The sequence below is a fragment of the Sceloporus occidentalis genome, unplaced genomic scaffold (assembly GCF_023333645.1).
Source record: "Sceloporus occidentalis isolate IW3139 unplaced genomic scaffold, rSceOcc1.0.p SCAF_2, whole genome shotgun sequence".
Taxonomy (NCBI): Eukaryota; Metazoa; Chordata; class Lepidosauria; order Squamata; family Phrynosomatidae; genus Sceloporus; species Sceloporus occidentalis.
The window spans coordinates 228,471,244-228,486,275 of NW_028316982.1; the positions used below are offsets into that span (position 1 = coordinate 228,471,244).

Consider the following 15,032-nt stretch of genomic DNA (forward strand, 5'->3'; position numbering starts at 1 on the left):
AGTCGACTGTGAAGGATCACAAAGAAGCCATGCTGCCTCTGTGGCTGAAGCACCTTCCATCTATACCTGGTGTCTCGATGTTGACTCAACTGGAGGTTAACCAGGCAGGAGACGGATGTGGAGACCCCTCTTAATCTAGTAAACCACCAGTGATACCATACACTTGACAAACATCTAAGAGTCCACTGGTAGCCACAAAGTAAGGCTCAAACTGGCGGAGCCTGATGCCAATGGTGAAGCCCAGGCCTCGGTTACAACCCAGGTGAGACTGAAAGTGACGAGCACATTGCTAGGGCCCAATGGAGAGAGACACCATCCCCAGGCTGAGCTCTATCTGGGATGGTGGGAGAGTCTCCATCTGGAACCTCTTGTTTTTTGTTACCAACCTTAACATTATCTTTATTATCATCATCATTAATATTATTATTTTATTAGGGTTTTTAAACATATATGATTAAGCATTCAAGATTAAGCTTTGGCCACTATGATGTGCTGGGCAAAACGCTTTCCAAGATGGTATCCCCTATAGCTTGAGTCAAAATAGCGGCCCTCTCAGTGGTTCAAGATGGCAGCTCCCATCCATGTGTTCAAGATGGTGGCCCACATACCAGTTGCCTTACATGCCAGCAAACAACGAGCCCTCCCTGGCCATGCCAAGGCATAGGGAGGAGGTCATTCAGCCTGACTCCAGGGCTGATGCTGCTAAGGGCAGGCAAGCCCAGCCCTCACTTGCCCCAGTGGTCAGGTCTAGGCTGTTTCCGCAACCAAACGAGGGCTGAGGCTGAAAAGGAGAAGGCCCCTAAGTCTCTCCCCAAATGGGAGCTCCCTGGGGAGGAGGGAGCTCTGGCATCACCCTAGACGTCCTCAGGTTAGTTACGTGCTGGAGTGGGGTTGGGGGAGGCTGGGAAGGAGGTCTCTCATATACCTCCCTGGGAATGCCTCTGTCCCCCCCCCCCCAAGAAATGCCTCCTGAGCAAAAGAGCCCTGGTAGCATTGGCGAGCTCACTCAAAGTACTCACTGTCTCCATGGGGATGACTGTCGGCGGGTTCACCTCCCAGAACCCTGGCCCTGAATAGGTTGGTGGAGGGAAGGGATCTCATCAGCAACTCAGAGGGTGAACCCCTCCCCTGGCTGAACCAGTTAACCATCTGTGTGCCGGAGAACTCTCACAGACGTTGTCTCTTGTGGCTTTGGCTGTCGCAGTCCTAAGGCAAAAGGGGGGGGGGGGGGCGCTGAGGATATGGACTCTTGGGCTCTTCCCTTGAAATAACCACCTGAAGGAGACATAGTAGGCTAGGAAGGCAGGGGAGTCACTTCAGGAACGCTGAGCAAGGAGAAAGGTTCGCAAAAACGCTTCCCCCACAAAGTACCAAAAACATTGAGACTAGAAAAAAGTTTGCTGGCTCACAAACGCATCCTGCTATGAGTGTAGGTAGGAAAATGACTGGCTTCCAAGGGGGGCTAGCTCCTCCCTATTGGGCATCGAGTTGTCTGCTTTTGTTTTTCCTGTCTATAGGAGCAAAAAGGAGGAACTACTCAGACTTCAGGATGTTACTAATCTGTCTGCTAGGAAATTGCTTGTACTCACACAAAACTTGATGCTGCCATTATCATAGTGCCTGAAAGAACTATCAAGATTTCCACCTGGTCAGGTTTTTGGGAAAGTTTTAGTTATAGCCTGATGATATGGGCAAGATGCTTGAATAAGTCCTTCCCTCCTTGTGTAAACATGACCCTTGTTGATTTAGGCTCTTAAGATCCAGTAGATGGGGGCTAACTAGGTCAGTTGGTGGGGGTGTTAATACTTCACTATGTCAGAGGAAGGTACCTACAGTATTGAAGAAGGCTGTGATGAACCATCTCCCTCAGTGATATCTCTCTTTTTTTGGAGGGGGAGCAAGGTTATAGTGTATTTGGTGGCTAAGTAATTTCAAACATTCTTGGAGGGAATGGATTATCTGGGTCTATTTCATTCTGGTTTCATATGAGGATATCGTATAGTTTGGACTAATAATAATGTCTGGATGAAAAACAATAGAAGCATTGTATTATTGCTCCTCCTGCTCTTCTCAGTGGCTTGTGATACTGCTAATCAAGGTACAATCGGCCCTCCATATCCATGGATTTTTTTTATCCACAGATTCAAGCATCCACGGCTTGAAATTATTCCAAAAAATATAAATTCCAAATAGCAAACCTTGATTTTCCATTTTATAAAAGGGATACTATTTTGCTCTGCCATTATATTTAATGAGATGTGAGCACCATGGGGAATGCTGGAACCAAACCTCAGTGGGTAACAAGGTCCCACTGTATTCTTTTTTATTGGATCTGTGGGATCAGAGTAGGATGCGCTGGTCTAAATCTTTTAAGTCGGTCCTATCTAAAGTATAGTGAGCTCTTTTTTATCCGTGAGCTTGACATCTGCAGATTTGAGCTTCCGCTGATGGCAAGCCCCATTGTTTTTAATGTACGTGTATACATGTGGCTGTGCCAGTGGCAATGCACATGTCATGCCACCACAGGAAACAATGGGACTTGAGGTCCTGCACTTTTTTCTTATCTGTCAGGGGTGGGGTCTGGAACAGATTCCCCACGGATATTAAGGGACAAGTGCAGATCCATTAAAGCTATTCTTAATTGGAGAATATACATGTAGGTAAATCCAGCTGCATCAATGGGTTTGTTCTAGTTAGGACTAATAATACGTTTGTATGAAAAACAATTTGCATACAGAAAATTTATTTTCCAGCCCCCACGCCCCACCCCCAGAAACAAAGGATGTGGGTGCAAAAATTGTGGGGTTTGTTTGTGCAAACCCTGTGCAATTTTTGAGAAAAATCCCACACGTTTCTAGAATAATTTTTTTTTTGGGGGGGAGGGGGGATAGAAATGAGTCCTTATCACCAAAACAAGAGTTTTGCACCAAACTTCCAATATTTTTTGTACAACTAATGAGAGTTTGCACAAAAACACAATTTATGCACAAATCCCATTGTTTTCAGAAACAAACATGGGTCTTCTATGGTATGAGACAGGAGTGAGACCCAAGGTGAATGTGTGCTTTATCAGATTCAATTCTGTTTTGTTTTGAGAGTTATGATGTTCAGATCTGAACTTTCTTCCTATTTTTTTCTTCCTTAATAAATTCTTACCAGCAAGTATTTTTACTTTAATATTTTATTTTTCAGAGCATTGTAACAGCATTCTGAAAGTAGGAAAAATTAAAAAAGCACTCTAAACAACTGAACTACAGTACTCATATTTATAATCATTTCGGTAGAAATAGCAACTTTTTCAGAGATCAAGCCCCACTGAACATTCTAGACTTATTTTTACAGGTAGGGTAGCAGCAGCACATTTATGAATAACTGCTTAATTTTTATTTATTTTTTAAAAAGTCAACTTACACAAGACCTCCTCAATTTTCTTATTTCTATCTGTTAATCACGAAGCTTAACTATTGGAACAGGGATGTAAATCCAGACAGCCGAGTATAAATCCATGTACATTCTATTACACACGAATACCAGCCCTGTATCTGGATACAGTGGAAATGTGTTGAAAGTTACATGTGAACATTTTCATATGATTAAAGATCAATAATCTATGTAAACAAATACACAGACTGTATCTGTGCAAATATAATGTGTAAGCATTCCTGAGGAGATCAAGTACAGTAGCTAAGGCTGGAATACACAGAAATACAATGTGCATTGCTTGTGCACTACAGTTTAAAATTTTACTTCAGGAAAAATAGTAAATTTTGAATCATTTCCTAGGAATATTAAACCTGTGATCATCATTTACATAAATGTGCAAAATCAAGTGTTTACATAGAAATGTTCCATTTGTAACTAGGAGACGTCATATTTGTGTACAAAGATACAGCCGCATCAGTCTTTATCTGTATGCAAAGGGATCCCATAGCCTCTTTGAGGCTAGATGAAGTACACTCAATCTATGAAAACTTATGCTAAAAACTTATTTCTCTCAGTTAGGAGTTTATCACACAGGAGGAATTTCTCTTAAGTGGAGCCAGAACGCATTCACATGAATTTGCTAGTTCAGCAAATTTACGTGAATTCAAATTGCGTTCGAACTGACTTCCTATTGCCCGAAAATAGCTTGCCATTGCCTGAAATTGCGTGTGGTAGTCTATCACGCAATAATGTTAAACCTCATGATTGCGTTCCGATTGCCATTGGATTATACTTCCAATTTCCCTTGTCTGATAAACTCCTTAGTCTCAAAGGTGCTACAGCATCCTGCTGGATCATATTTGTGGAATGCAAATGTTATAAAAAGGTAACATAGCAGGTCAAATAATGTCCATGTTTCTATAACCTTATCGTGTTCCATTATAAAATTATTTTGGGAATCAATCGAATAGCCCACTGATGTTACACAACTAATATTACAATGAACTACAGTACAGTCTCGCCTAAACAGATCTAGTGATATCTAGGCCTTATTCAGCAATGTTGGGTGTGCAACTACTACTGTTACCAACCAAAAGATAAATAATAAATTAATGAATAAAACTTTTATTTATATCCCACTTTTTTGCTGAAGGGCAATCAAAGCGGCTTACATGTTAAAACAATACCAATATACAATACACGATGCATATACAATACAGTATTTACCCCCTCCCCCTTTTTAAAAAAATTAAACGTAATAGTGCTGGTATTCTGGCTTTTTCTCCTTAATGGATTTTCAAAAATAATAAAAGATAGATGACAGAAATGGCGGGCAAAATGGGAGAATTAGAAATGGAAGATGGTTTTCAAAGAAATATCTGTGTCTATTTCAGCACAAAAGTAAAGAAAGTTTGGGGTAAAAAAAGTCTAGCAGTGCATTTATAACTAACATTTATTTTAGCAGAAACTTTTTATGGTTTAAAATCCACTTCCTCAGATACACACTGATATGTGGTGGGGGCCAAGTGAAATGTTACAGGGAAATGGTCAATGGTCTTATCAGAGCATAGCCTTTCCAGCATCTGGTAATACGATTACAGGAGCCTCCTATGATTTTATGCTGTTGATTTCCTCCAAATTGTAAAAACAAAAAGTGCCCTGCCTTCAGGAACTTTACTTCTCTTATTATTATTTTATCCATCTAAATTCAATGAATGAAGCAGATTGTTTACATAATAATAAAAATCCTCACTAAGAAGCACTCACAGAAACTGCGAGAATTATGCCAACAGAGATCTCAAACTCACCTGCCATTGCAAAGTTCAGCTGAGGCATTTCTTCTTTCTTCACCAACTTTTTGGGACTTGGCAAATCTTTTGCAGATTCTGATGGGAATGCCCACAGCTTCTTTCGGTTAGTAACAGTGGATGACTGGGTTTTCACAGGTTTGCTTGTAGGTGGGCACCACTTGTAGCCAGGATTTGCTTTCATAAATGCATCCTTGTACTATAAAGATGGAAAGTGATATTAAAGCACAACTTTATTTTGTATGAAACCACAGGAATATATTTCTATTACATATGAATTTAAATCTATGAGTGCAATCTCAAAGAATGTCTACTCATTCAAAAGCACATCTCCCCACATTCACTTGGGATTATTCTCAGTTAAATGTTCACTGGATTCCAGGCACTGGCCTAAGTCCAGTGTGAATCTGGTGCACATTATGGATTTTCCCTCTTCCCTTGTCTGCTGCAAAACCCTAACAGCACCCAAAATGTTTCTCAGCCCTCCACAGCAGATTTTTTGGATGTTGGGGAGGCTGCAGCTGGAAGAGGATTCCACTGCACCACATTTAGTGTTGTATGCAGCTCACAATTTTCAGTGTTTCACTGTGACATATTATACCCTACATGTTCAGTTTTATGTCCATACAAATAGACGTTGCTGAACAAAAGGATATAAGAATGAGCAATGCAGATAATGAAAAGGGGAAGAAAAAGATGCATCTAGATTAGATAAATCACATTCCAGTTTAACTATGTTTCAAACTGTATAAGCACAGGTTAAACAAAAAATGTATGTAAAATAAGCAGAATCATAGAATTGAAAGAACCACAAGTGTCATCAAGTGTAACCTCCTGCTGTGCAGAAATACATATTAAAATATTCCCAAAAGATGCCCATCTAACCTCTGTTTAAAGACTTCCAAAAGGGGAGAGTACACCACTCTTCAAGATAGTCTATTCCACTCTCAAATAGCTTTTACAGTGAACATGTTCTTCCTAATTTTTAGGTGAAATTTCTTTACTTGTAATTTGAATCCATTGGTTTGTGTTCCAGGCTGCATCTGCACGGAAGAAACTGCCACGGCTTAATGCTATGGAAATTTGGGATTTGTAGTTTGTTATGGCACCAGAGCTCTGACAGAGAAGACGTAAATGTCTCCCAAAATTACAGTTCCCACTAAGCCATGGCAATTAAAGTGGTGTCAAACTAGATTATTTCTGCAGTGCGGATGCAGCACCAGTTTCTGGAGCAGCAGAAAACAAGCACATCCCGTCTTCTATCTACATGACATCCCTTCGTATAGAGATGGCTATCATGTCAACTCTCTACCTTCTCTTCACCAAAGCTAAACATACCCAACTCATTAAGCTATTCCACACAGGGCTCAGCTTCTAGACCTTATACTATCTTGGTCACACCAGTCACTGAATACAATCATAGTAGTTACAAGAATATAAATTGTAACATTTTACCACATCCTCTATGTATGGCAATGTATGACTCTATGGACCAACTACAAAGATTGAGAAGTTACAGAAACATAAGGGATCAGTGACTCAACTTTTACTTATGTATTGAGAGTGAATATTAACTTCATACTAAACAAATGAAAATGTGGGCTAGAAAATCTGGATAATACTACTACGAAATACCATCAGAAACTTCAAAATTCAGACAAAATTCGTATTTTTATTGAAGAGGGCAATTGAACAGAGTGTATCATCACCATCACTATTGTTATTATTAGCCAGAATCCTGTACCAGTGTTAAAATCATGTTTAAGTGGTAATTACAAATATGAAACAGTTAAAGAGATTAATAAACCTAGGTAACTGATTCATGTTCACAAACACTACTCAGTCACAATTTTGACACTACTGCCACAATCATAGCTCCCTCCACAATCTACTTTAACAGGAATCAGAGCAAGGTTCAATGACATTTCTGCCAGGTTCGGAGGGGGGAGGGACATGGAAGAAGAAGTTACTTAGTATTAGCTAAGTAGCCGATACAAGATTCTGGGTGTCGTCATCATCATCATCATCATCATCATCATCATCATCATCATCAATTTATGTAGCACCATCAGTGCACACAGCATTTTAGGTTCTAAAAAAACAACATGATACAGAAGGAAAACGAGATGTCAATGGGCAAAGGGATTACGTTCCATAGATGCTGATTGCTGTTCTGAGGACACATAACTGGTAGCTGGAATATGGAACAAGGGCCTTTCATCATCATTTGGAGGGTGGATCTAGGCTTGATAGAACTTTGTCTGTCTGTTCTTCTCTCCCTCTAGAGGCCACAGCAATGGCTTTCTTCAGCTGCTGGACCAAGGCATAATGGAGCTGTTCCTGTTTCTTTTTATCTCTCTCTAGTCTAATATACATCCAGTTTTTTTTGGTCTATTGGTATGAAACTTTTTCTTTCTCTATTACAATTTTATGTTACATTAGATTAACCAACAATTAATTAATTATCATAATTTCACAATGATATTTAAAGATAAAGGTCCAAAACACATTGTAGAAATAATTAAGTTTGAGACCACTTTAACTGCTAGGGAATTCTAGGAATTGTGGTTTTGTGAAACAATTCCCAAGATTCCTTGGCAATGAGCCAGGGCAGTTAAAATGGTCTCAAACTGAATTATTTCTACAGTGTGTTTTGGACCAAAGGCTTATAATCATCGGACGAAACTGTGTAATATGTGACTGTCTCCCACTGGCAAAGTCTGAAAAGCCAGGAAAGGTTCCGAGATCTTTTCGTTGGCAGATATGCTGAATGTGAGAACTAGTTTAGATGCACATTATATGGGAGCTGCACTAAGCTACATGTTATGTCTGGACAACTGTAATAAAGTTATATTATTATTAAAATGAAGCATTTCATAAAATGAAAATAAAAGTATTATTTATATGTATTTTCTTCACCACTTCTTCAAGAAGTGTGATAAAGAGGCCCAGTGCTAAGGTTATATTGCTAATTACTGCTGCTACAACCCCAAACTACAGAAAGAATAAAAATTATATACTTAATTGCATGTCTCACATACCTTCTTGGAATGAATGGTTCTATGAACATGCTTGGCTATATTGTTTCTTTTCAACAGAGAATGCAAGTCTTGCTTTCAGGAACTAAGAAAATGGTACTATAACATTATAGGCAGGGTTTTGAACACACTACTATTAGCTGTTCCTGATCTGTCATTTTTCACAGGAGTGCTATGCAACCATTCTTCTTCTTCTGCTGTGAACATAGCTGAGTTATTACTTAAAAGAGGGGAAATGTATCTGGGGATTTTTAAAATTTCCATCTTGAACTAAAGTTTAATTCATCACGAGCAAAAGTTAAAAATTATGTATAATTTATAAAATTATATGTAATTCTACTTTCTAGTTATCTATTGTATTTCATTTTACTTTGCTATCAAATTAAAGAAAACCCTCTGATTATTCTCAGTTAGCAAGGAATCATATTAAAGTCTGATAGATGTTATCCCATATTGCCATTCTGGATGCATCTGCAGTGCTTTGTAGTTGTGGCGCCCCTAGTACAGAATGTTCTCCTTCAGAGAGGTTCACCTGATCCCAGCACTGCTATCTTTTAGATGCTAGGGGCGAGGATATTTTAATTAATTGATTTTGGGTCTTATTTACTGCTTTTGTACTGTTTAATTTGACTTAATTTAACTTACAACATGATGCTAATAAGGCAAAAAAAAAAAAAAACACCTGTTAGCATAGTTGTGAATAGGGATGTGACAAACATTCCTTGAAGTTTGGTAAACATAGATTTTTGTTTTCTTGCACCCGTTAAATTTCTATTTACGAGCTGAGAAATTTGCCACCTTCTCAGGCCAGGTGTGGGAATCTTCAGATGGTTTATTTGCAAATGAACTAACAGGGCAGTAACATCCATTGGAAATTTTATGTTCTGGATGGTTTTATTGCTCTAATACTAAGCTGAGTATTTAAACAGCAGGGAGTGCAGTTGAGCCTGTCTCTCACATGAGTTTAGCTTTGTTGTTGTTGTGTGCCTTCAAGTCATTTCTGACTTATGACAACCTTAATGCAAACTTATCACAGGGTTTTCTTGACAAGATTTGTTCAGAGGGAATTTGCCTTTGCCTTCCTCTGAAGTTGAGACAGTGCCCAAGGTCACCCAGTGGGTTTTGGTGGTCTAGCCTGCCTGGTGCTTTCTGGGGCCATCTTAGATCATAAGCTCCAGGAGCTAAAGAGATTGCAAGGTGTGTGTGTGTGTAGGTGTACCTTCAAGTAGCACAGCTTCCATGATTCAGATGTTGTTGTACTGTAGCTCCTGGCATTTCTCAACATTGGCTACACCAGCTAGGGGATGCTGGAACTTGTAGTGCAACAATACCTGGAAGGCCATATGTTACGACCAAGTAACACAGTGGTACAAAAATTGCTTAAAATGAGTCCCCTTTGTCTTTAAAAACAATAGCTGTATAACTGAATGGGACATCTGTATTCTCCACTGAGTTCAGGGGGGAATACATGGGTTTGGCCTATGCCCAATATACCCACATATTATACTAATAATACTCTTGTAAGGTAGGCCTTAAACTGTGACTTTCATAAAGCCATAGTGTAAATTTAAGTTGTATCAAGGATGGGAACCCAGATCACGCCACCTAAATGCTAATCACTACACTGGACTGTATTTTCTGTGTGTGTTCACTGATCCAAAAAGGTTGGGCATCATAGTATGCACTGGGGTGGGGTGGGGGGAGAGCATTAAAGCATGAAAATGTTTTGGACCACAGCTCCTGTAATATCCCACCTAGCTATGGGAATTGGAGAGTAGTCCAAAAAACGCAATGTTTCCAAGCTCTGACAGATAAGATAAATACAACTGTATGCATATTTATAATCTCTTCAGAGAGCTGAAGCTGAAAACCAGTATCACACCACAGTGATGCTTGTGATAGGTGTTATCTTCATATAACTATAGATGGTAGTGTCTAATTTAATAAAACATGGATGTCTGGATTCTTGTTTGATTCTTTGAAGGTCTAGATTTAAATCTGTAAAACTGCAGTGTTTAAATAGCTTACTGAAAGAGCATTCTATTTTAGTTTTTAGCTGAATCTCTGGCAGCCTATTCATTGAGTCACTGATTTGCTGTACAGGTCAAATCACAAGGAGTTAAAAGGGTAACTTCCTAAACTTGGTGGTGTTTTATAATATTTTAAAAAGAAAAAGCTAGTTAGAATTTAGAGTGTATTATCAGCAAATAGCAATCCTCAAAGAATTCCTTAATTAAAATATATCCACCCTCCCGGTCTATTTCATTCAGTGGTAGTCATTTTGAATTTAAAATCTTAGAAAGTAAAATAGTTCTGCTTCTGAAATAGCACATTTGCCACCCTATCATCTGGTTTTAAAATGGGAGCAGTTGTTCTCCTGAAAGTAGGAGGCTATATTGATTTTTCTCAACCAAAACTTTGCTATTCCTACTTTTTATTTAAATAGAATTATTTAAGCCTTGAGAATTAAGAAAGAGCACATAATAAGTATTAATAACTAAGACATTTAATGTAACATATAATGGAGAACATAGCAATTATTGTATTATTGCTATAATAACAAGAATTTTTTTATTTTTCTACAAACTGGCCAAGGTTGAGCCCCCCACACACACTGTATACTTTTACACAGTTTTATCTGAGCCCAAATCCTTCCTCCTTCACCAACCTCTATTCCATGACAGCCTGATTAATCCAGAATGGAGGGTGGAGGAATTCCCAGAAATGTTTGGAAAGACAAAGAAGTGGACAAATAATCATGGTAATCATAAACAAACTAATGAAGAAAGAACAGGAGGAGAAACATAGAGTACTATGGTGTTTTTAAACATAAAGTACGAGCAATAAAACATATATAAGAGAAGCAACATCAAGTCTATAAGTGATAATGTCACTATATACCTCCTTGGCCATGTCTGTGTATTTTTGTTTTTCTTTAGGGTCTAGAACAGACCACCAGTCTGCCAGTATCTTGGTAGCGCCACGGTTGTCCAGACGGGGGTGTTCTTGCCGTACAAGGGAGCGGTGACGTTTGCAAAAGAGAAGGAATGCATTCATTGGCCTGCGAGCTCGTTGCTCTGAAGATTCTTCATCTTCTGTTTCGTCTGCATCGTGCTCAAGACCATCAGTGCTAAGAAGATGGACCTATTTACATATACAGAGAATGTCACTGACAAGTACTTCTTGTCACACCCACTAGCTAATCATTCCAAAATCTAAATTGAGATTCAGCATAAAACTTGCAAATACTCTGTATTGGGAGTGGTTTGTTTAGTAGAATCTTTGAGCACATCAATCATCATTTAAACTCAGAAACAACCAGGCACAGGAAAAATGACAGATTCTATTGAGAAAATTATCTATCAATATACAAGAATTAGCTAAACAAATCAGGCCACATCGAGTGCCCTACCCTGCAAAAGTCTCCTTCTGTCTTCCTCGTTCTCATACAAGTGAGCATATGCACACAAACTCAAATTAATGTCCTTCCATTAGTTGATAAAAATTTACCTGTTTGGAATGGCTTTTGGGACATGGCTTTATGGATCTGTACTAATTTGTGTTTAAACTTGCCATACTCAAGTGGCTTTATTTCCTTTCCAGGATGTACACCTGTAGTTTATTTATTTTAGTTTATTAGTGTTTGTAGCCTTGAGCAATGAAGGAAGGTATTAAATAAACAGAAGGAATTTAAAAATAAAAAGCAATATAAATTATGTTAATTTCCACAAAATATAATTAACTTTTGAGATTTGCTGCAGAGATGTATGGCATTGGCTACTAACTAATATGGCATGAACAGATCTTACCTATGGTTTTACCTGTACCAAGATTGGCAAGTTCTCAGGTATGAGGATTACACGTCTTCCACAGGAAAGTCGTCACCCCTATATATTTTTTAAAAAATGAAAAAGTACCCCTAGACTCTCTAGTGACCGTGGAGAGTAGACATTCACCAGGTTTTGGGCTGCTCTGGCTATTTCAAACCAAGAAGTCATTTGCCACCTGGAAGTCAATTCCATTGTGTGTGTGTAGGGGGGGAGGGGAGTCCCTTCAGGTTTTGAATAGCTGTAGGATGGAAGAAAAGTCTTCAAAATTATCTGTCATGGTCCTTTAAGAGTAGATGGAACTTATTCAACTGATTTTAGCCATTGGTAGTAGTGGGGCTACAGTTATTGTTCCTGAGGGTCTACATGCAGACTGTGAATCGCTGTTGCCTACCCTAGTATACCACTATGATAGCTAGGGTCCTCCATGATGAGAAGAAACATGCCTCTGAATACCAGCTTCTGCATAGCTAAATGGGAGCTTTCATGATCTGCTTGTGGATGTTTGAAACATCTGGCTGGCTAGTGCTAAAAAGAAGATGCTGGACTGCAAGGACACAGAGTATGAGCCACCTTCTTTCATCCTTAAGGCACTATACAACTGTATAGATTAGAAAAACCTTTTGCATATGCCACTGCTTTGTTACCTAGGTTTTAGAATAGCCTTTTGTAATTCATGGACTTGATAGCCACAAGTGTTTTGGAAAGGCCTGTACAGCACACAATTTTCTACGAGATATCATATTTTTTGATGTGATACATCTACCTTAATATCTTCTTCTTCCTCGTCTTCCTCCTCCTCTTCAGAAAAGTCAATAATCTTCTTTGCAAGTAGCGGATGCCACTGGAGACACTTTCTCTTTGGTCGCTTTCCAGTCCCCTCTCCGTCTGTTGAATGGTCTTTATTCCTACTGCTGCCTTTCATTACTGTGACCTGGGGGGGGGGGGGGGGCGGCAGAGAATTACTAAACATTTAAAACTGCTTATATTAAAAACACATATATTTCTGACCAATTTTCCAAGTAATATCTGTAAGTGATGCTTTTAATCTGTATCCTCAATAGACAGTAGCATAGCAATAACATTTCTATTTCTATACCACTTAATAGTGAACTCAGCACTCTTTAAGCGGTTTACAATCTGTAAAGTTACTATCCCCAATAAGCTGGGTTCCCATTTTACCAACCTACAAAAGGATGGAAGGCTGAGTCAACCTAGGATCCCTCGGATCAATCTCACAACATTGTGGCTGCAGTACTGGCATTTAACCACTGTGCCACCAGGGCTCCATTTTCAGTAGGCCACAAAAAAGATACTGAAAGATGTAATTCTACTATGATGTATGAATGGATAAATCCTGCAGGCCACAGTATGCTTCTATGTTAGTAGATATATATAAGGTAGATAGTATAGCAACACCCCGTCTTGTGCCCTCCCAAGCTCTCCATTTTTAAAAATGTTTTGTTCACAGGCAACTTTTTTTTTTTACTCCAAACAGCCCTGAATCTCTACGCTTCATTATGACCTCTAACCATTTCTCCCCCATCATCTAAAAACCCACCAAATGCAACTGGGAATTATGTCACATTACTTCCAATTGTGGAAGGAAGACCAGCACCTCCTCTGGGGAGGCACAGGGGGGAAAGATCCTCCACACCCTTTGCAGCTGCACTTCCTGGACTAGATGAAAGGTGTTTGCACTATAGTTTTATTCAAAGGAATACTCAAATTTCAGTCAGCTACAAAGGAAATGAAAGTTCTCTGAAAGATATATGTCAAACTTTACAATGTTACCTTTCAGTTAAACTCCCTTTTTTGTTGTTTTGCAAATAACACTGTCTTGTTATTTAAAGTGGAAATGGCTTTTGTCAGATAATGGCATTTGATAGTTTGGTTTGGATTCATACATTAAGAAGTATAGCAAATGCCACTTTATGCAACACAGGAACTGGGACAATCATTCTCAGTAAAAATCTAACACTTTAATATTGCATGTAAACAACAAAATAAATATTTTAATATTTGGCATTTCTGATTTATTTATACTGTTTCACAGATAACACCTGTGCACAGCTGATTGTTATTTTTGTTACTTTTTTGGCTGTTGTAATTCATCCCTGTGGAGCGAAGAACCTCAGTACCTACTGACCTTGTTAATGGCATTAGGGAAATCACAGTCCATGTCCCCTCAGGACCTTTGGCATTAGATATCAACATATGATTTAAGACATGAACAACTGATTAAGTATTCCTGCAAAAACTTTCAGCAAAGATACATAACAGAGCTCGTTCAGAAAAAACAGGTCACAAAGTAATGTGTATGTGCCTTCTAGTCACCTGTCGACTTATGGTTATTCCATTAACTTCATAGGGTTTCCTTAGGCAAGGAATGCTCAGAGGTGGTTTTGCCAGTTCCTTAGCACCAAGAATTTGGGAAGTTGGTGCTTTCATAAATGAGTATTAGAAAACTCATTTTTAAACTCTCAGATAGAAACAAGGGAAACACTTTCTCGCTTCTGTTGCCTAGGAACTGTCTCCACCTTGTACTACCACCTTTATTTTTGTACCATTTAATTGCCTATGCAATTTTAATTGAAAGCCTTTTGACATATTAACATTATATTACCATAAAACTATTAATTATCTGTAGCACATACTGTGTCTTTTAAAACTGCCTGTTTAGCCTATAAGCCGGATTTGTGTGTATGCAAGTGCATGCATTCATGCCTTTCTCAAAAATAAGGGGAAAAAAGCACACCTGATTAGTAAAATGGTAAGTGTAACAGTAATATAATTTTTCAGTTTGGCAGTGTTAACACAGTTAACACTGGCTAACCTCTGGGTACTTCTTTGAATACTCTGGTTTTCTATCAAATTCAAAATCATAAAAGTAGATTTGCACAAGGACTCTGCCTTCTGGAATGCCCTGAAAGTTC

At 38.7% G+C, this 15,032-nt stretch overlaps 1 protein-coding gene across 14 annotated transcripts in view; it reads right to left on the reverse strand.

The window, feature by feature from the left end:
* The window catches only part of BBX (BBX high mobility group box domain containing), a 181,358-nt gene that overhangs the window by 68,414 nt on the left and 97,912 nt on the right, over positions 1-15,032 (reverse strand). For 13 of the 14 annotated variants that reach the window (XM_089512340.1, XM_089512339.1, XM_089512336.1 and 10 more), the window contains 3 exons: positions 12,863-13,030; positions 11,171-11,413; positions 5,232-5,430 (listed from right to left, as the gene is read on the reverse strand). In XM_089512340.1, the coding sequence (XP_089368466.1) occupies positions 5,232-5,430; positions 11,171-11,413; positions 12,863-13,030 (610 nt within the window). Of the gene's footprint in view, positions 1-5,231; positions 5,431-7,201; positions 7,324-11,170; positions 11,414-12,862; positions 13,031-15,032 lie in introns of those variants that run through there. The other variant, XM_089512348.1, reaches the window with a different exon arrangement.